This window comes from Sitophilus oryzae, unplaced genomic scaffold (assembly GCF_002938485.1).
Source record: "Sitophilus oryzae breed Bouriz unplaced genomic scaffold, Soryzae_2.0 scaffold_1420_pilon_pilon, whole genome shotgun sequence".
Lineage (NCBI taxonomy): Eukaryota > Metazoa > Arthropoda > Insecta > Coleoptera > Curculionidae > Sitophilus > Sitophilus oryzae.
Window position 1 is genome coordinate 924,852 of NW_022146083.1, and position 22,205 is coordinate 947,056.

General features: G+C 31.6%; 2 protein-coding genes across 3 annotated transcripts in view; one reads left to right on the plus strand and one right to left on the minus strand.

Annotated features, from left to right (window-relative positions):
- LOC115876179 (synaptic vesicle glycoprotein 2B-like) overlaps positions 1-22,205 on the plus strand; it is a 52,675-nt gene that overhangs the window by 2,134 nt on the left and 28,336 nt on the right. The window lies entirely within an intron of this gene.
- Positions 868-16,477, minus strand: LOC115876178 (proton-associated sugar transporter A). Its single transcript, XM_030891872.1, has 10 exons — positions 16,411-16,477; positions 8,993-9,364; positions 5,107-5,369; positions 4,829-5,047; positions 4,558-4,659; positions 2,297-2,520; positions 2,022-2,237; positions 1,626-1,756; positions 1,394-1,568; positions 868-1,122 (listed from the first exon to the last, which is right to left on the minus strand). Exons 2-10 carry the CDS (start codon positions 9,151-9,153, stop codon positions 889-891), a joined length of 1,725 nt encoding a protein of 574 aa, XP_030747732.1. The 5' UTR covers positions 9,154-9,364; positions 16,411-16,477; the 3' UTR covers positions 868-888.

Below are 22,205 nucleotides of genomic sequence, written 5' to 3' on the forward strand. Positions count from 1 at the left end.
AGCCCTGTATATAAAGATCATTACCATCTATATTATAGAGTTTATTGTTTTTATTTCAAATTTATTGATATTGGCCAGAAACTAATCGATGAAAAACTGTTAAAATATGCTATTTAGCTCAAAACATTTTTTTTAATATTCCCAAACTTTTCTAATAATTAGCGATAGATTAAATTTCGAGATACTGTGTTTTTCAAAAATAACAACAGCAGAATATTTTGAAGATTTATGTAACCAATTAAATTAATTCCCATTTAGATATCACGCGAATGATTTAATTATGAAGAGATAAAAATATATTTATTACAATAATATTTGAAATCATTTTGTAGCGTCTTTCTTGAAAATAAATATAAACAAACTTTTGGTCATTTATATTTCTTGGCACACCTCTGGCATGGCTGGAAACATTTAGACAGGCGTTACTTTTTAAATGATATTCAAATATTTTGGCAAGTGCGGTAGACTATACATTTACTTATTTTATTACCGATTATTTAATTTTATGTCGTGGCAGTTTATTATATTGTAATATACTATACACGGTTGGCAATGACTGGCTTTGGGTGCCAATTGTTGTGTGTACGAAGAGTACAGTCAGTGTGTTCAGTACAATAAGATGTATTAAAGAAAGAAAACAGTACAAGTATTATTTTCTTAAGCACATGAAATAAACACGTATTTTTCTTCCTCCGACTTACAACGTTGCCATAGCGATTCACTCCTACACATGTTGTAAATTCTGACCCAAGACTCTCTCTTACCAAAACTGTATATTTCATGTGGTTTAATAGCAAAATAACATTCACTAGAACTATCTAAATCAATTAATAAATAATACTAATGTTCTTTTCAACATACCCTATTATTTATTCAAATCAATAAAATCTACAAATCCAAATACATGATTTGAGTTGCGGCGCCTGCTCCGCAAAAGGCTAAAACCGATGCTACACTCACTACGGCAGTGGTGGTACCGGAAACAGTAACAATGGTACCCATACAGAGTGATAAAATAAATTGGGCCAGGAATACCATGCTGGAGACTAGACCTACGTCGGTGCCTAGGCCTCTGATTTGTGGTGGGGGGTTGTTATCGCCTTCTCTATCCATGGTGTCAAACTACAAAGTTAAAAATCGTTAAATGTCAATTTTAGTACGAAAATGCATAATTTTTTTTACTAATAATTTACGAATAATGTATGCATAATGTATGAATAATGTACGAATAATGTATGAATAATGTATGAATAATGTATGAATAATGTATGAATAATGTATGAATAATGTATGAATGATGTATGACTGATGTATGAATAATTTTATGAATTATGAATACTTTATGAATAATGTGTGAATAATTTAGAGGGTATGATGTATGTAATCCATTTACCGTTGATCTGGCATGGTAATGTGCTACTAACAAGTACGGCATGGTAAATAAAGTTGAGTACATTACTCCAGCCGTCCAACTAAATAAAATAACTCCAAATTTATTCTTTGTAAGTGCCATAAGGAACATTCCTCCTGAATAAGTCAATAATCCACCTATATAAACTCTTTTAGCTCTGAAATTTACCAATAACAATATATTAAAAAAGATAACATTGTTAATTTGAACCTACCCAAATCGGGATATCAGTCTTTCGATGATGGTGGAGTAACAGGCACACGAAAGTGAATACATTGACATTCCCCAACAGCCAAATCTGACGCCTGCTTCATATCTCTCTCTGGATTCGGTAAATTCTGGAGCCTATACAGTGTAACCCAAAGTAACAGTAACAAACAGATTTATTTCCATAAATATGCAACACAGATTTATTATAAAAAATATTTTTGAACCATTCTGTATATCTATGAAAATAATTTGTTGTTATTACAACTAACTTGAATATTTTATAAAAATGATTGGAGGAAACATTCCAAGTAAAATCTTTATATAAAGCTTTTTCGGAACACTGTTTTTATCACCCCCTGTATATTGTGTGTATTTTGTGTATAATAGAACATGTACTTACTAGTGGATCCCCATCAAACACTGCCTCTCCTACAAAATCGGTGAAGTACAGCGAATAACACACGTGAGCCATCCAACAAACAAGATTGGTCAAGCACAACATTCTGATCGATCTTGGCATGTAGATGATACTCTTCAAGTAGTGTCTCAAGGAAGCGTTTGGATTTGGTGCCAAGCTCATTCTGGGTTGCTTGTTGTGTCTCTCTTTCATTTCATCCTATTATTTTTTTAAAATTTTGTTATAATATTATTTAAGAAATTCAAAGAGGAAATTACATCGTTCAGTGTGCCGTAAGTTTTTTCGTTGGAGTACCCCAGATCGTCGTGTTCACTTTCAAAACTCTCGTTCCGGAAACCTCCCATGTTTAAGCTTGTGTGATGGTGTTGTAGAAGATCTAACGGCATTTCTTTAAAGCTGGTGACAGTGTATGATACGCAGATCACGAAGATTATGGTTATTAATGTGAACACTGCCCTGACGTGGCCACCTAACATCTCTCCTGTAATTATATAAAATAAATTAAAATGTTATTATTGTTTCTTGTATATTTTATAATTGGTTTTATTCAAAGTGTGTAAGACTGGAAAGACATTATGTCAGGATCGAAGAGCGAAGAGATAGAATCTACGTTCTTACTGTGAAATTTAAAAAGAGACTTCTAAAAGTTAGTTACTTGTGCAGTGTTAATAATAATTTAATAAGTTTAATAATAATCCTTTCAAAAAAAAAACATGAAAAATAAATATAATGAAACGACTCTTCAATCGTAAGATACTTAGGTAATACAGGGTGGTCCAAACTTAGGCAGCATATTCTTTAGAGGAAAATAAGTAAAAAAGTTAGTATAAATGTATGTCCAAAAATGCTTTAGTTTCGGCGATACAGGGTGTAGAAGTTTCATTTTTATTTCGATTTTTTCCAAATAATTTCAGAAGTACCGTCAATATTTAGATGATAATTGGTGTCTGACAGTTTTTTGACATGAAAAATTTGATTTTTATGTCAATATGACTCCTATTTGTAGAGGGCGCCACCTACGTGTGTTTTAACGGTTTTGAAGAGTAATAACTTTTCGTCTGTACCTGTATAAAACTACTGAGTGAAAAAATATACATCTCCGCAACTTTTTGCGTAAAAAATATCTCTTGGTAAAAATCGCTGCGAAGAACCGTTCTCAAGATATTTAGAATAAAAAATAAACACCCTATGAGTAGATAATTATTTGACTGAAATAATAAATTTGGGAAATTTTTATTTTTTTTAAAATTAATCATAAATTTTTCTGCAAAAAAATGATTATAAAACAATTTCTGTTTTGGCACAAAAACATTTCAAATTTATGATTTCAGTCTAATAATTAATTAGTCAAGGGCCTTGTTCCCAGAAGAATCCCCGACTAGTCAGCGCGTTTCTTATTGATTGAAATGTGTGAAAACCAGACTAACAATCAGGTTTCTATGCATTTTAACCAATGAGAAACGTGCTGACTAGTCAGGAATTCTTCTGGGAACAGACCTAACATGTTTAATTTGTCAATGATGACAGGTATTGATAATTTCGATTACATTACATCGATGACATTACTCGTAGCGAAATTTACCTAGAGACCTTTTTAACGTAGAAAATTTCGTAAATATATATTTTTTTACTCAGTAGTTTTATACAGGTACGGACGAAAAGTTATTACTCTTCAACCCAGTTAAAAAGTATGTAGGTGGCGCCCTATACAAGTAGAAGTCATATTGATGACAAAATCAAATTTCTCATATCAAAAAACTCCCAGACACCAATTTTCATCCAATTGTTGACGTTACTTCATAAATTATTTGGAAAAAATCAAGATAAAAATGAAACTTCCACACCCTATATCTTGAAAACTAAGCAATTTAGGACATACATTTATACGAACTTTTTTACTTATTATTATGTATGCAGAATATGCTGCCAAAGTTTCCGGAATACAGTTTGGACCACCCTGTATAATGCATGTATAATTTAGAGTTTATACTTGTATCTTCGCTTTTATTTTATTACTTGCCAACAATATACAAGCCTCAGGCTCGTTCCTAAATAAGATCTAAGATTAGCTTCAATAGGAAATTAGTATTTTTATTAATAAATAGTTTTTTACGCATAAAAAATAGTTTTCTACGCATAAAAAATAATTTTTTACGTGTAACAAATAGTTTTTTACGCGTAAAATACAAGAATAATAAATAATTTGATTCTTTTCCGCAAAACTTTGTATTAAAATATCAATATCTTTGATAAACACGTGGACTGCTCACAAATACACGTCGCGTCACTACGTATTTCTAAGCCGTTACCACTTTTCGTTACCACTAGCTCGTGTGTCACGACCGGCCGTCTCGCTAGCCCGTGTGCCATGGCCTTGAATTTTTACAACCAGCGCGCGTAAAGAAATTTCATTTTAAAAATCTTTAAATATTTTAATTTAGGACAAATCCGGAATAATAAAAGAGTGTAGGAGTTGTAGCTGTTGGTAAAAACATTTGTAAAATTAATTTTTTTATACCTATAGCTGTAGCGTCCCAATTTATGCCGCCAAGGGCATAACCAAGAAATCCACCAAGACCGGCCATTATGGTAAAAGTACTCAAACCACGAGCATGGTCTTCTGTAAAGGATAATAAAACAAATTATATTATATCCAGTAAAATATATGGTGAAACTAGAATGGAACAGAATCTCAAAACTAAACAACCGACGAAGCTAATAGTTGATACATTTTTTGTTAAAGAATATTTAAATAATAAGTATCAAAAAATATGATCGGAACTAAGTACCTGGAATTGTGACATCCAAGAGATAGGCTCGGGCAGGGCTCTGGCAAGCATCAGCATCAAAATCTAGCAGCGCCGTACCTAAAACTGTAAAAAACACTCCCCATGGATGCGATGTATGAATTTCTGAGCTAGTACTGTTGTCTTCTGAAGTTTTTTTAGTATGATCCTCATCTCCTAACAAGTATCCAAAAGCTTCACCATTTGGAACCAAAAATAGACCTGAATATATAGGAAAAATTCAATGTCATTATATTGTTTATAAATGCATTGATACTTTCCTAAAAGAACACCAATAGAGAGGCATATTATAAAGGGTCTTCTTCTGCCTATTTCTAATCGACAGCCATCACTTAGGGAACCTAAAATAGGTGTTAGGAAAAAGCCAATTAATGGTGAAACTGCCCAAACTAGTGTCATGTGTTCGTGTTGTACACCAATTTTGAGAAGTGTTGGTGAAACAAAGGCTGTCTCTGCTGCGTAGGAAAATTCTATGCCCATCACGGCAGCAGAGGTTCTTATGAGTTCTTTTCGAGATTTCTTTCTAGAAAATTAAATACGTATTTTGATACATTTTTCGACGCATATGGTCATGAAAATTGGGAATTTTAGTCACCGATTCTGACAAAAACTACTGTTATTGACTAAGGCATGTTGACAGTTGCCTGGCTTTGCATTGCAATTAGTTAAAAACGGCTTGCCCAAAATTGTTCAAAGGGTATAGTCGGATTAATATAGGAAATCTGTCCCGCGGCTTTTTTGACTCGCACTCAGGGGATCGATTTGGTGTCAAATCTCAAATTTTTAGCTCTTTATCTCAAAGGGTTTTCGAGGTTTTCAAAAAAACTTTTTTTCAATTTTATTTTTATTTTTATAGTAAAATTCAAAATTAATTAATGATTTTTTTTTTCTAATTTTTAGAAGTCTGAGACATGAAAAAATAATATATTCATGATTCTTAAATAAAAAGCCGATTTTTAACGAAGGAAAGAAAATTAAAATCTTCATTTTTTAATCTTTGTGGAATATGTCACTCACCAAAAATCGTCAGAATATGTCTTTTATACTTCTTTAGAACACCTCAGGAATTTTTTAGAATTTTTTGAAGTGGTGGAACAATATGAAAAATATTAAAAACTATTTTTTTTTCTAATATCTTCTCGGACACATTTTTTAAAAATAATCTTTATGGTTGTTTCTGGCAAGGATATATTTTTAATGAAAAAATGTTTTCTAACGCACTTTTTTAAACCAAACAAAAATATAAGTCAGTTAAAACTGAAGATTTTAGAAAAAACTGAGTTTTTAATTTTTTTCATATTGTTCCACCACTTCAAAAAATTCTAAAAAAATCCTGAGTGTAAAGAAGTATAAAAGACATATTCTGACAATTTTTAGTGAGTGACATATTTCACAAAGGTTAAAAAAAAGAAGATTTTAATTTTCTTTCCTCCGCTAAAAATCGGCTTTGCGTTTAAGAATCATGATCATTTTATTTTTTCATGTCTTAGACTTCTAAGAATTAGAAAAAAAGCATCATTAATTAAGTAAGAATCTAGTGGGCTGCTGTATTTTTTTTAGGAAAAAATCTTGTTGGCCGCTGTTACTTTTTAGGATGTTCCTAATATTATTTTATTTGACATTACTCTACTGCAATACGTTATTATCTAGCAAAATAAAAACACTAAATCACCACAATACGCGCGTCCAGTGTAAAAGTAAAAGTGTTTTGGTGTATTGTGGTGATTTAGTGTTTTTATTTTGCTGTGTAATACCAAAGGTTCCAACCCTCAACTGTAATAATCGTTATTATCTAGATGATTATTATTATCGTTATTATCACTAGATTCTTAATCTAAAAATGTTTTTTGTCCTGACATGTAATACTTTACATTTTATTTTTTAATTTCAAATCGGTGAGTTTTATCAAAAAAATACAAGAGATAAAAACGTTTCTAAACAAACTAAACTATCCAAATTATTTTTTTTTGCATGTGTTTCATAAGATTTTTCTTTAAATTTCGTTAACAAGAATGATAGGGGTAGTTTATTTCAACCCCTTCCACTCATTTTAAAAAAGTGAAAAAATTACCAGAAAGTGTGTTTTCATAACAGTAATGCTTCCATAAAATTTCATTAGTCTATCTCTTTCAGTTTTCAAGATAAAAAATAAAAACATTATTTTTCCGCCATCTTTGTACCGCGATATCTCCCTAATGGTTGACTTTTGACCCAACGTTTATGAAGCAAACTACCCTTTATTTTGAACAAGGGATCACCCCCTGAAGTTTTTCGCATTTGTTTTGAAACACCCTGTATATTCACAAAATAGCACTAACAATATGTGTATAATTATAATATAAAATAGGAATAATAAAGATATATCATCAATTAATATCAACTAATTTAAACACAACAACTTTTATTATCAATTTTATCACGACAGTTCCATTTAAATTATTAAATGGAACTTTATATTAATAAAGAACATCAAAAGTAAAGGAGAATCTGGCTGAGGAAGACGAGCCTACTTATATTTGGGAAGCTATTATGAACGCTCTCCTTTATTTAACATCTTTGAAGTATATATAAATTAAAACAACAGATGCAGATGTATAATGAAGTATAATGAAGCAAACTACCCTTTATTTTGAACAAGGAATCACCCCCTGAAGTTTTTCGCATTTGTTTTGAAACACCCTGTATATGGAGACAATTATTGGTCAGTCTGCATAGTGATTTTGTTATTATAAATTTTGAGTGTTCATCACCTGATATATACTACGTATATACGCGGAAAAATATCTCAGTGGTTTATATTTAAGTAAATATGTTTTTATAAGAAGAGATGTTACAGGGATACTAGGAAAATATGTATTTGAATAAAAACATATTAAGAAGTGGGTTATCATATGCTGGAGTATTCTGAAAAAATTTGTTATTTTTAAAAAAATTGTAAAATTGTCCATGTAAAAAAATATAGATAAGAAAAAACATGTTATCAGATTTTAATAATCATTAGGAAAGTTTAAAAAAGCATATTAAAGGAATCGTATATCATATCCAGGAATGTTGTGAAAAAATATACCGGGTGCGTCTCAAAAGTGGCTCACCACTATAATTTTTTTTATTTTTTCAGTTGATAATACGACATTTGGTATGTTAATATATATGACATATATTAGGACTGATTGAGTTATTCAATTGTTTACGGTCACTGTTTCGTCGGAAATAAATACATCTTTTGTTTTTAATGACACTATCGGTATTTTTTTACATTATTCGATAGAAAATGGCACCTTCAGTAGAATGACATATAATATGTCAACTTTTGACTTTTTCGCATATGGTTTATTTAAAATTGTAACATGCGGTTCATAACGACTATTTGACTCGAAATACCAACTCTGTTGTACCAAATTATTCGTAAAAAATGCTTTTTCCAAATATGCTAATAAGCCACCCTTGTACCATTTGAAAAATTTGAGATATAATTAAAAAAACGATTAGTGCATTTTTTAAACCGGCCAGGACAAGACACGAAAAGCATTAGATGATCAAATCTATTTTTGCAAGGCTCCTTGATTAAAAACTAGCGTTTTTAACACAGCCATGGCACTCTACATTGAAATTTAAAATACAATTTTTTAAGCGAAAATGTCAAAAGTTTACATACGATATGTCATTCCATTCAGAGTGTCATTTTCTATCGAATAAAATAAAAATATACCGAGGGTGCCATTTAAAAATCAAAATTTGTAGTCATTTCCGGTGAAACAGGAAGTGACCAAAAACAATTGAATACGTCAATCAATCCTAATTTATGTCATATACCAACATACCAAGTATCGTTTTTTAACTAAAAAAATAAAAAGTTATAGAATTGAGCTACTTTTGAGACGCACCCGGTATATCCTAGCGAAAAACTAGTTGTAAAATTTTCGCACTCCACATACAACTGAAATTCTTAAATAGAAAATAACTTTAAACTGAAAAGTTTTTTACATATAATTATTAAAAAGTGATATTAAAAGAATTCAAATGAGTGTACTGTAACTTCAGAGCCAATTTCTGGAAAAATATATTATAATAATTAGCAAATTATCAAAAAATAAGTAAATAAATTGATTGTTAATTACATATTACTCTACAAATATCAATTTTTACCTGAATATATGAGAATAATCATCTAAATCATCTGTCTCTTCCTTTTGTTGATGAGGAGCTTTTCTATTCTCTTTCCAAGCAATGAACTTTTCTTTAATATCATCCCGAACCTGGTGAAAGCGCCCTACCAGACCCTGGTACTCATGCAACTTTTCCGTCATGATTTTTAACACTATTTTTATTTCTATTAAGTGTCTAATCAAAACCTTTACGCGCGAAGTCTATAAAAAGCATATTTTTTATATTTTCTCTTCTGTTGCCTCGGGTATCTTTATTGTTTCTGCTTTTGTGTAAAGCTTTACAAGTGCAATTCCTCCCTTTCAGCAGATTATTCCGTCGTCTTGCGCTGTGTGGGACGATCGGGGATATTGCCTTTTAAAAAAGAATATAAATTCTACTTAGTCGATGCTAGATTTTCGATGAAATTATTTTAAATTACACAAAGAAAAGACATTTCTTTAAATAAAGACAAGGAAATTAATAGGCAATAAGACGTGGTGAATTTTATTTTTATTTAAACATCAAAATAAATATAATGAAAGACTAAAAATCCTACAATTTTTTTTATTAATTAATGTTCTATCTCAAAAAATAGATAGTTTAGGTATGTTAAAATCAGAACAAAATAAAATACTAAAACTGTACAGGGTGACTCGAATTCGACGCTCATCATTGGGATTTCGGAAGCCGTAAGAGATACAGGATCGGTTAAATGGAGGCAAAGTTGCGCAATTTGATGGTCAATAAAATGCCGTATTGCATTTTGAAAAATTCCGAATACTTCCGAATATATTCGAAAAAACCGGAATTTTCAATTTTGTTTTCTATTGTTTTCTGGCTTTATTTATTAAGATAACTTAAAATGAAAAACACATTTTTATGGCCACTTTTTCTGCTCTACAACTCTGTGTGATTAAATATTGACTCTGACGTTTTGGCTTCTGGCGACCATCATCAACTTAATTTTTTTAAATACGGACCTATATATTTTTTATATTATATAGTATTTGAACTTAATTAAATCCTTTCTTCACTCTTAAAACACTATATATAGTCACTTTGATATTTGCCGACGTGTGGTACAGCAAATTCCATCACCAGAATATTTTATGCAAAAAAAAATTAAAAATAAAAATGGAATACGGCATTTTATTGAGCATCAAATTGCGCAACTTTGCCTCCATTTAACCGATCCTATATCTCTTACGGTTTCCGAAATCCCAACGATGAGCGTCGAATTCGAGCCATCCTGTACAGGGTGGGTCAAATTCGACGCTTTTAAATGGAAACACCCTTTTCTATAGGAGATAGACGAAAACTAATATCGGTGTCTGGAGCTCAATTTTCATCAAAAACATGATGGCGAAAACCGCACATCAATATCTGTTATCGTTTCGGAGTTACGGGGTGTTTTTCAAAAATGTGCATTTTTAAAAAATCGCTGTAACTTTTTTGCTATGGAAAATTTTGTATTTCTATGAAAACATTTCCAAAGCACCTTTTTACGTAGAATTTACTAGTTTAAGTATAATTTTTTTAATATTAATAATTTAAGAGTTATCAACAGAAAAATTGATTTTTTATTTGGGACACCCTCTATATTTTTAATTAACTGAAAAGAATTTAAAATTACCTTTCCAAAAATATAGCACACTTGATATTTTATTATAATCCCCTTCGAAATACAGAATTTTTATAAGTTCGCCACTTTTAACTAGTAGGCTTTGGACCCCTTATTGATGATATACCTCTAATGGAACTCGAAAACATATTTTTCCAGCAAGACGACGCACCGGCTCTGAACGCTGAAGTTATCAGCAAATTTTTGCAGCCAATTTCAAGAATAATTGAATAGCTAACCAAGATCCCAGCCGTTGGCCGTCGAGGCCGCCTGACTTTAGTGCCCATGGATCTAATCCTATGGATATATTTGCGAAAGAATAAAGGTTCCTTATTCTTCCGTATAATCTAGACAAGAATTAGAAATACTTAGCAGTTATGAGAGGATATCTTTCACACCTACTGAGTTAATGAATTCCGCGAGAAATGTTCAAAAACTGCCCCGTCTGTCCATAACAAAAGACGGTTGATATGTTGAACACCTATAGCAAAATCTCATGTCTTGGTTTGCTATTTATTTTTATTGTTATTAGATATAGTTAAAAAAAGTGTTGATGTTGGTTAAATATATTTTAAATTGTTATAAAATTCTGCATCTCTCATAGCAAATACTATTTTCGTTTTAATTGATGCTCACAGCTAAAATTTTTTTGCATTACAGCCGCTGCCGTTCAAAGCCTACTTATTTAAAGCGGGCGAATTTTATATACTCTATATCTCGAAGAGGAATCGAGCAAAATATCAAGTATGTTATATTTTAGGAAAGGTAATTTTAAATTATTTTCAATAAATTAAAAATATACAGGGTGTCCCATATAAAAAATCAAATTTTTTGTTGATAATTCTTAAATTATTAATTTTAAAAAAATTATACTTAAACCATTAAATTCTACGTAAAAAGGTGCTTTGGATATGTTTTCATAAAAATACAAAATTTTCCATAGCAAAAAAGTTACGGCGATTTGTTAAAAATGCATATTTTTGAAAAACACCCCGTAACTCCGAAACGGTAACAGATATCGGTATGCGGTTTTCGCCATCATGTTTTTGACAAAAATTGAGCTCCAGACACCGATATTAGTTTTTGTCTATCTTCTACAGAAAAGGGTGTTTCCATTTAAAAGCGTCGAATTTGACCCACCCTGTACAGTGTGTGTCACATTTTTGTGTGTTTTATGGCGTTTATCTTGTATGAGTAGAGATACAAAGATGTCTCACAGATTTGTCCTAGCCCGTTTAGTTCTTGAAATACAGGGCAAATTAAAAATTGTTGCCATTTTTCGAGTTCCCTCGTATCTATTTTTTCACGTAGAATTCAGTGGCATAACTAGTTTCTTGTTAGAAGCTGCCATTCTTAAGAGTCTATTACGCTGTACTTTCGGGTTGCCCTCAGGGGTTGGGTAAAGTGGATGTATGGCCGAAGGAAATATATATTATATTTCAGAAAGTCTTAGCCCCATCCTGTCGTGTTAAGCCACACCTAAAGTTCCAAACACACGTCCTTTTTGCAGAGCTTCAGCATTTGCCATAAAATAGCGACCATTTTATTACAAAACCATATAAATTATTTATCACTGTAATCACAAAACTTCAATCTATTTCCGTATTGCAAGGGAATTTTAAATTATGTCTTTATTTTCGAGAAAATTTAGTCCAAACATAAGGAATATTTTGTTGATGTTTGACCATGAAAATCTTAAAAACAGAGTTAAGTAGAGTGAGTTAAAAATGTGCTACAATACGGGTATAATATAATCCTTTATCTTTAATTTCCTTCTTCATTTGTGTAGAAATACCTAGCCAGTTTTACATAAAACGTTAAATGCCAAACGCTTATTTTGTTACTTTTTCGAACTAGTGAAATGGACTCTTAAAATATTTTTTTAATTGGATTATTTGCCATGAGTTTTCCAAAAATATAATATACCTGCTCTATTACTTATTTTCATAAACAAAGTAAAAATACACTTTTTCATTTTTTTTCTGTGTATGTTATATATTTATAGTTGGAACATCAAATTATAATTGGCTGCAAGGAAACAAGAAAGAAAAGTATTGAAATAAAGGGGAAAATACGGCGGTCACTGGATCGGAAATGTGGAAAAATCCATGGAAACAAAATCCAATTAGAGCTAATCATTAGAGACGGTCTTTCTATGAGACGAATAAGCTATGTGTTTTTATAAAGACGTAAAGCTGCTTCTGGACGATGTCCTAAGTATCGGATTTTAAAAACTCATTTAGTTTTGAATCTAGTTGATATAGGAAGTCTAATAATAAAAAAAGTTTCTTTTAAGATACCCTCCTATTCGTTACCCAAATTCTGCATTTTTGTATGTTTATAAGAATTTATAGTAATTTTAATTTTCTACACAATAAATTAGTAGAATTAAGTTAATTGTATTTATGGCATTACTAATTATCCTTTGTACTGCTTTGTACTTTTTCTTGCACTCTTCATATTTTTTAACAGGCACTAATACATATAAACTGAGAGAATAAATCTAAAAAAATTGATCAAGTGCGAGTCGGACTCGCGCACGAAGGGTTCCGTACCATTCATTATCTGATAGCTGATCATAGCTGAAATTTTGAATGCGCGTATAAGTAATTAAAAAAAAATGAAAAAACACATTACTAAAAATTGTATTAATCAATAATAAATATGTAAAAAGTAAAAATAAATATGTAAAAATATGTAAAAATTAAAAAAAAATGATTAAAAAAAAGTCGCCTTGACTAGGATTCGAACCTGCCTTACTACGGCTCCAACGTCACTTTAGCAGCGTAAAGTCCTAACGTTTTAACCACGCGGCCAGCGAGGACTTGAAAGATTCTATGTAAAATTCTTACTTAAAAGATAATGTTTAGTGAAAGTACTTTTTTATTTATAAATATTTATTTAATTCTGTTTTTAGTATTTGTTCATATAGGGGCAACATAGATACATTATCTGTAAAAATTTCAACTATCTGGCTATAACGGTTCATAAGATAGACCTTTGTAACAGACGGACGGACGGACTGACAGCGAAGTCTTAGTAATAGGGTTTACGTTTTTACCCTTTGGGTACGGAACCCTAAAAACTATTGGAGATTCTTTTATATTAATATTACGAAGTATTTTCAATCATGTTAAGTATAATTTTTTGTCCATGTGATAAAATACGGCTTCGAAATTGAGTGCCGACTGATTGCTGGTTAATGCCGGTGGTACCTCAAAATAAAAACAAATAACTTGGCTATTTCCATTAAATTTAAAAAATAGGAAATACAAATTTTTGGCGGTAAAACTACAAAGTCCCTGGTTAAAGTAGTTCCTTCAACTTTTTTTCACCAGAAAAACTGAATTTATCACAAAATATTTTGCAATAAATCACTAACAAATCGATTAGTAATTTATTACAGGGTAAAATCTCACTTCTGATGTTAGAAATTTGATGTTACAAGACTTGAGAGCGTGCTCTAAATACATTGGGTGAGCGTAGTAATGTTACGTTAGCTTAAGGCAAACAAAAAGACAGATAAAATGGCCAAACATGGTTCATTAATGCCAATTCATAGACTGAGAACCCTTTCGCAGCCACAAGAACGGCTACAAAACAGCTGTTGGCCAACAAGTTACTAGAATGGTTGAGATATTTCCCAGGGTAGAGAAAGGTAAAAAAATCATAGTAGAATATTCGCCAAAATTCACGGCCGACCTGATAAGCATACTACATACATATACATACTGCCATTACTCGCTGACGAGTATTTGACACGCATCAGAAGATGTTCTCAGACGTTTTCTTTCATGAGATTTTCTGAGATTGAAAAGCCCGATACGTGATGTTATCTTTCTACTGCACTCCGGACATTCAAATAGCTCACTGCTTTATTGCCTCTTTACTTTTTGATTTTCGCGAGTTCTCACACATTCTGCATGTTAATTCCCTTTAAGTTTTCGTGGAAAATGTCCTTGTACCTTTTGAGTTGTCCACCCGGGCTCCTCTTACCGTCTACAAGCTCACCATAAAGCAGAGATTTTTTACTACAATCTGATAAGCAAAGACAGAAAGACTGTCAAAGCTGAAGTGGGTCTCCTAACATTATAAGCTTAATAGGCATCTAAAGTTGTCAGGATTTTTTGTTAATCTGAAGTAGAAAAGATACATTTTATGTAAGTGCGACAGCCTGGTAAATGTGTGGTTTTTGTGCTAGGCAATGAGAGACCATTGACATAGAGCTATATGAAGGGTATACAGTCTCCAAGTTGCTAGACTTTTTGAAAAGAACAGAACAGAAGAATGTACCTGTAAAATAAACCACAGGTAGTAATTTTGTATTCATCTCTTCTTAAAATACTTGCGCTCATTTAAAAGATACCTTATTTTTATAATACCTACATTAAAAATCGAAATATAATCGATTCCTGATAAAATCTCTAGATCTGTCCGACATGGCGGGCCGTATGGGGTGTCCTTTAAGAGAGCACATTCGCGTCGTTAGTCAGTCCGTTGTCGAGTTTTTGAAGAGCGTCTGCTCGGGCGATTTGCATACGCTAGCCGATGACACTGACCCAATAGCGGGGGATTTCTGTGAATCGCCGTCGTTCACGGCCGATCGCCGTTGTTCATTCGCACGCTCTTCACGCTTTTTTGCAATTATAATATCGGTCCACCGAAGACATTTAATTAGCATTTCTAATTTGGCCTTTTTTCATTAAAAATGACAATATACGTGAATATATAGATGTAGTTCTTGGATTAATGATCTTAATAATATTTGGATTAACTGATATACAGTATGTCCCCGGATTGTCCTCAGAAGAGGACAAACATTTTATAATTGAGAAAAATGCAGTCTTCATATAAATTTTGCTTGTTCTAAAATGGTTAATCCTGTTTATACTTTTCCAAATTTCCATACCGTTTTAGAGAAATTAAAAAAACATGAAAATATGGTTGAATTTTTTAGTCCTAAAAAACAAAACGCGTTTCTATGGTAATGTAATTTCGTTTTCTCGATGGCAACTGTTAAAATTGCCTTATATCTATCAAAAATAGTAGATAAAATAGTAGTTTAACCGCAAGGGTAGATTAAATGATACTTTAACAGCGAGGATAGGTTAAAAACTTTATTTCTTCTCGCACGTATTTTAATTGCTTCCATTTTTGAAAATTTTTGTATTCCTTTTTAAAAGGATTTAAATGGAAGTAGCTTGGATATGGCGTTTGTCGCCTCAGCCTGAACATCTGTTGGTAATTTACTTATTTCATTTTGAGCCATTTCTGGCTCCAATTCAATCAGCAATCGACACGAAAGAGAATTAAAAAATATTGACTCAAAACCGACAACTAAAGAGACAGCTTTATTTATTTGTCAAATTACATAGAAACCAACGCCAACTAATTAAATTAATCTTTTCGCTCGACGATAAAATACCATTTTATCGTCTTGTATAAAAAATAACTATTTCACTCTTTAATAGATTGTTTTTGATAAAATTTTGATTAACGTCATATTTTTTTGTCGTTTGAAAAAAAAACCAACAATGAAATCGAAATTATATTACTATAGAAACGCCTTTTAATTTTTAGGAAAATAAATGAATACGTCAATAAATCCTGCTTTATGTCATCTACTAACATACCAAATATTCTTTTTCTCGTCTGAAAAAATAATAAAGCTATAGTGGTAGGCCACTTTTGAAAAACTCCCGGTATAACAGTAGTTTAAAACGCTGTTTGTTCCATAAAAACAATGTAAACGATTAAATTATTTTTAGCAACAGAATAGAAAATACATAAAACTGACCTGCTAAAATTATTTCTAATTTAAAATCCGAGACTCGTCACGAAATCAATTGACACTGCGGTTAACTAATTCTTTTAAGTAACTTAACTATATTGTTACATAATATACGTCAATTATTTAAATTAAATGTTCTGGTTCTAATCAGTTTGATTCAGATTGGGCTTTGCTGAAATTTTCCGTAGATATGCCTGAAATAACTCATTTTCAACTCGTCAAATAATATAGGATGATATGAATAGTGGAGATATAAAAAAATTAGGCAAAGAAAATAAAGTCTTCCTACACTGGGTGTCAGAAAGAAGCGAACACTTCACTAACTGGACCAGAACCCTTCTGCTTCCCAAGTGGAAACCAACTTAAAGCGGAACTCAAGAACATGGAAGACTCTATCCGTAGCCTGGAATGGAAATCGTCCAACGGTCTAAGACACTAAGAAAAAAAGATGTTGAAAATCGTGTATTTTCTTTAAAATTTTCCTGTATATATTAGAAAACTTTTTAGAACTGCTTGTTCACCGCAAATTTTCCTGCAGTAAAATTTCTTAATCTCTGATATTACCATGGTTACGGCACAAAAAGGGATGCAAATACAGAAAAAATCCGGTGGCTCTCAAATTTTTTTAGAAATAAATAAATTTTTTTGTAAATCGAAACATGATTAACTCGGTTATTACGGAATGTTTCACAATCGCCATTTTGGACTTATTTGAAAAACGGTAAAGAGAAAATATGTTTCTTTTATCGAGATCTACCGGCCCTGAAAACATATGCACTTATTTAAGACTCGCCTTGTATACAGGGTGTGCCAGGCTGAGCGGGCATTAGAAGTTTCTAGAGAACTACAACATCTAGCTCGGAGATTTTTTGTACATCATAGTTTCACAACGAGATCTATCGACTAAAAATATTTTCAATATGGCGGCACTTCCGGAAATACGGGAAGTTGACAGCAACTTACTTACTTTAAATGGGCGCCCCCATTTTTTATTATATACCAAAATTATCCATAAAATTTTATGAATTTTGATATTAAAAACTCTATATCTAATATTCATCGTTTTTGAGAAAAAAATATTTAAAATTTTTGTTTTAAAGCAACGAAAAAAACTACCTGTCAAAAATGTGTGTATAGCCTAAACGTCAAATTTAATGATTACCACAGCCACTGTGCCATAAAGAGAAAACATGTGGCTATCTATTACAAAAATTAAACTGTTCGAATGTCATATAATAATGGCCGCAGCTGTCATAAAATTGAGCGATTAAAAAATGATCATAAATCATTTTTTTCAAATGGAAACCCGTTTTTTTATTTCACTAGTGAAACGGCTTTTCAGTTCGTTACTTTTTGATTATACATTGTTTTTACATACAAATTGTTTTTAAGTTATTTAAGATTTAGTTTTAAAGCGTATATTTTTCTTGATTTTAACCAGTAGCCTATGACTTTAAACGTCAAGTGATGTAAAACAATATATCTGGCCATGTCATATTATAACACTTTGTTCAAAGAGCAGTATGTTATCGATCATCATATCCAAGCCAACTTTGCTCTGTTTTTTTTTCGATCGGTATATTAGGACCCACTTTTTCAGAGTACCCATTTAAAATAAGAAAGTTGCTGTCAACTTCCGGTATTTCCCGAAGTGCCGCCATATTGAAAATATTTTTAATCGATAGATCTCGTTGTAAAACAATGATGTGCAAAAAATCTCCGATCTCTAATGCGCGCTCAGCCTGGAACACCCTGTATATATGTTGGGTAAAACAATTCAATGAATATAGTTAGTGTAACTTAGGAGTATTACATCGAGATATTTGCATATCATCTGACGAGCTGTATTTGCAATATTTATTTGCTTAAAAATGACAATATAAAAAAGTGCGAGCGAAAAATATTATGGAGGATACACTGGTTATTCCGAAACGTTTATTGAAGATATTAAAGCGACCTTGCCGCGGCCATTTTATTTTTGTGAAAATAAAGCGATCAAATAACGAGGACGTTAATTAAATGAATATACAGAGAAGAGAATTCACCAGGGAATGGAAAAATTTCACGAAAATATAAAATAACATATTAAATTTATGACATAAATAAATATATTTCAATTAACTATACAAAACAATTTTTCCAGGCAGCATTTACTATATTTGAGAGCACATAATACAGGGTGGGTCTTAAATAAGTACAAATATTTTCAAGAGGTCATAATATATTCAGTTAAATTTATTAAATCTGTTAATAGTATTTAAAGAAAATTAAATTTAGTGGTAAAAAATTAGAAAAAAACATTTATGAAGATGGCATCATAAAATTCATATTTGTACATGTTAGGAACTTATTTCATCATCACCATTTAGCTTATTCTGTCGACTGCTGAACAAAAGCCAGCCTCCCTCAACTCTCGCCATTTCTTTCTATTTTGTGAAACTTGAATCCAGTTTCCAGCCAATCTCTTAATATCATCTGTCCATCGACAAGGAGGTCGTCCTCTTTCTTCTATAGGCCTCGTGCCTTGGTCACCATTCCACAAGTCTCTTTGTCCACCGTGCATCTGTTATCCTAGCCACATGTTCTGCCCAATTCCATTTAAAATGTATGACAGATGTCACCGCATCCCTTACTCCTGTTTGATTTCGTATGGTATGATTGGGTATTTTATTCCTTAGTGTAAAAAAAAAATTCAAGAAATATTTTAAAACTTCTTTAATTTTAAGCAGAAACAATACATTTATCAATAAAGTTGTTTGCGTTTAATTTTTTTGCCTTGGGTAACGAGTTACAGAGTTGGTTAAAGTGTTTCAATAATTATGATCTTCAAACATCCTCCACACTTAAATACTTTTGTTTTGTTTTCCTTTACTGCCATCTGGCATATGTCTCTAACTAAATCATAAAAATAATATTTTTACCATAATTAACCCAATTTATGATAAAACGTGACTTAGACGCCATATTATTATAGTTTTGTATTTCTGTGAATTAGGATTTTAAACAACGTTGCAGTTTGTACTAAATTAGGCTGCTAGCCAACGTAGGTACTATCCAACGTCGTTTCGACCCAAACATTATTCTCCAAACTAGGCAGACTAGGGTTGGCACGAGGTTGTGCCGACGTTGCGCCCCGACGTTTGGTCGCGTGACACAACGTTGTCCCGATGTCCAAATGCTGCTTGGGTATTCTTCGTAGAATTTCGTGTGTCTAATTATCCCTTCTAATACCGATCTCATGTCCTACGTATTTATTATTTATATATGTACACTTGTTCCAAAATTATGTTATTAAGATAAGAGAACTTAATTGCACAATACTAAATGTCAAAATATTTTTTTCAGAGCCTACTTCTAGAATTGTTTGTTTAGATATTGCCTCTATATGGTCTATGAGCAGATCACAAAGAAAGTGATGTAAAAAATTGTTAACTAACTTACTACTATAGGGGGTCTGATTTTTAAAGGAAATTTTCAACTTAAATTGGTAAAAATGTATAGAAATGATGTCACCTCGATATATGGAACAATTATTATAGTTTGCATCACACAAGGCAATATTTTAATAATAATATTTAACTTTTTATAAAAAAATTTGTTCAAAATATTGATCTAAATATCTGAGTACTAGATAAATATTTGAACGACAAACGGGTTCCTACCAGTTATTTTTGCTTCTATCGTGAGAATCGGTTGGTATTAATTAAAAATGACGAAAAAAATTGTTTCACTTAAATGGAAATTGGTATATAACTGGAAATTGGTACATTTATGTAAAATTAGAAAAGAGCAAACAAGTGGGGTAAGTGATTTTGTATGGTTTGAGGGAATGTAATTATTAATGTGTATTTCTCTCTCAAAATAGAGAATATTTCCTTACATGGTCAAACATCACCTTATTTTTGAAAATGTCGCTAAAGAATTTATTTTGATATTATAAAAAATAATGTTGCTTAATCATTACCTCTGTAATTTGTACGAGGCGATATTCAAAAAATGATGGAAAATACAAACAACAATAGGTTTACGATCATTCACCGGGTCTGTTTCAAATAGAGTCTGTTCAAAAGCTGCTCGATAGCGGTTCAAAGCAGTTCAAAAGCGTGTCAAAAGCAGTTCATGAACCGTTATGATCCGAAGCTAAACGGCCGCCATTTTGGGTTCAAAAATATCCAAAAACCAATGACTAAAGAATCCAAGGACATTTGAAACATTATTTTTACATTTATGTGTCATCTGTTTCTTCTTCTTAGTGCTAGTATAGGTTTTCAATACATCGGATGTCTTTCTGGTCTAAATCCAATCTCCTGAGAATCTGTTTGACAATTTGAGTCATCTGTTTGACAATTTGAAATTGGCGCGCGCAGTTTGCCGACCAATGAAATAAATGAATGAACCACTAAAACGAATGGTGCCGTTTATCACCGCTTACGTAGTGACCAACCTGCGCAATATCATGCCTTGTTTTATTTGTATCATGGCTAAATATTAGGCTTTTTCTATGGATACAACTGAGTGACGCAATCTGTTGCTACGATATTATATTAATTTTAATTGTGTTTTTTTAAATATTGTGAATGATCGTAAAGTAAAAAGTATAAAGTCTAATTGAAACCACTAATTTATTCGGCTAATTGCGAGGTTCTGAATAAAGCTTTAAGCTTTATTACCACTAATTTTGACGTTCTGAATGCGTACATTGAAATTAAAGGTACAAACTTCTGCGCTAATTGAAACCTCTAATTTCAAGGTTATGAATGAAGCTTCACGCTGTAACTTTCGATCGATACACGCCACGCCACAAGGGAAACATTACCCAAATGAAAAAAAGTGACGTCGTTAATAAAGCACACTTCTAATTGGTCGAAAACATACACGCTTCTTTCTCCAATCACCCCCACTTCGTCATCTGTCATATCCAACGCCTTCTTCAACTCGACTCAAACAGAAAATAGGCTTTGCTGTTGAAAATTTTACGCTTGACCTTATCAGCCTACAACACACATCTAGTTGCCTCCCTCTTACCGTTTGCCTTTTGTTTTTTTCCGGAATATGTTATGAGAAGGAAATTGTCCGGTCAATCGATTGCTTATTTTTAGATGGACGTTGGATCACTTTCTCTGTAGCGATCTATCGAACAACATCATTGCTCAAAGCGGGCGCAGCGGTCGAATTTTGAGGGCTCTATAACATTAAACGATTAGAGAAACGTGTTTACAGTATTAAATTATTTTTTTTGGTTGATAGATAAAATTTTTTAGTAAGGTAGGAGTATTATTTTTGCCATACTTTATCTAATATAGGTTGTTGTATCCATACCGGGTTTATTAAAAAAATTACAAATTTGAATATTTTTAGTTTTGCATTTTTCGACTTGTGTTTTCTTTTTAAAATATTTTTGTTTTCCTGACACTTGCGGTTTAACCCAAAGTGGCTGTCAATATGTTATACATACAGGGCGATTCTTAACGTATACGCATAAAGTTGGGAAATTATTGCCGATGACAAATAATGACTAATAATAAAAAAAGTTAGTAAAATATTACGGAGATAACAAACTATTTGAAATAAAAACAAAAAACGTAAATTCCATTAAATTGAATGTGCATTTACTGATAAAGTTGATAAATTTTTGTGAAAAAAAAACTCAAATTATTTCAGAATCTAAAAATATTTTACCAACATTTTTTTTTCATTATTTGTCATCAGCAATAATTTCCCAAATTTATGCGTATAGGTTAAGAATTATCCTGTATAAGTAAATTCAACCGTTTTTGAATATATACAGTATGTCCCAGGAT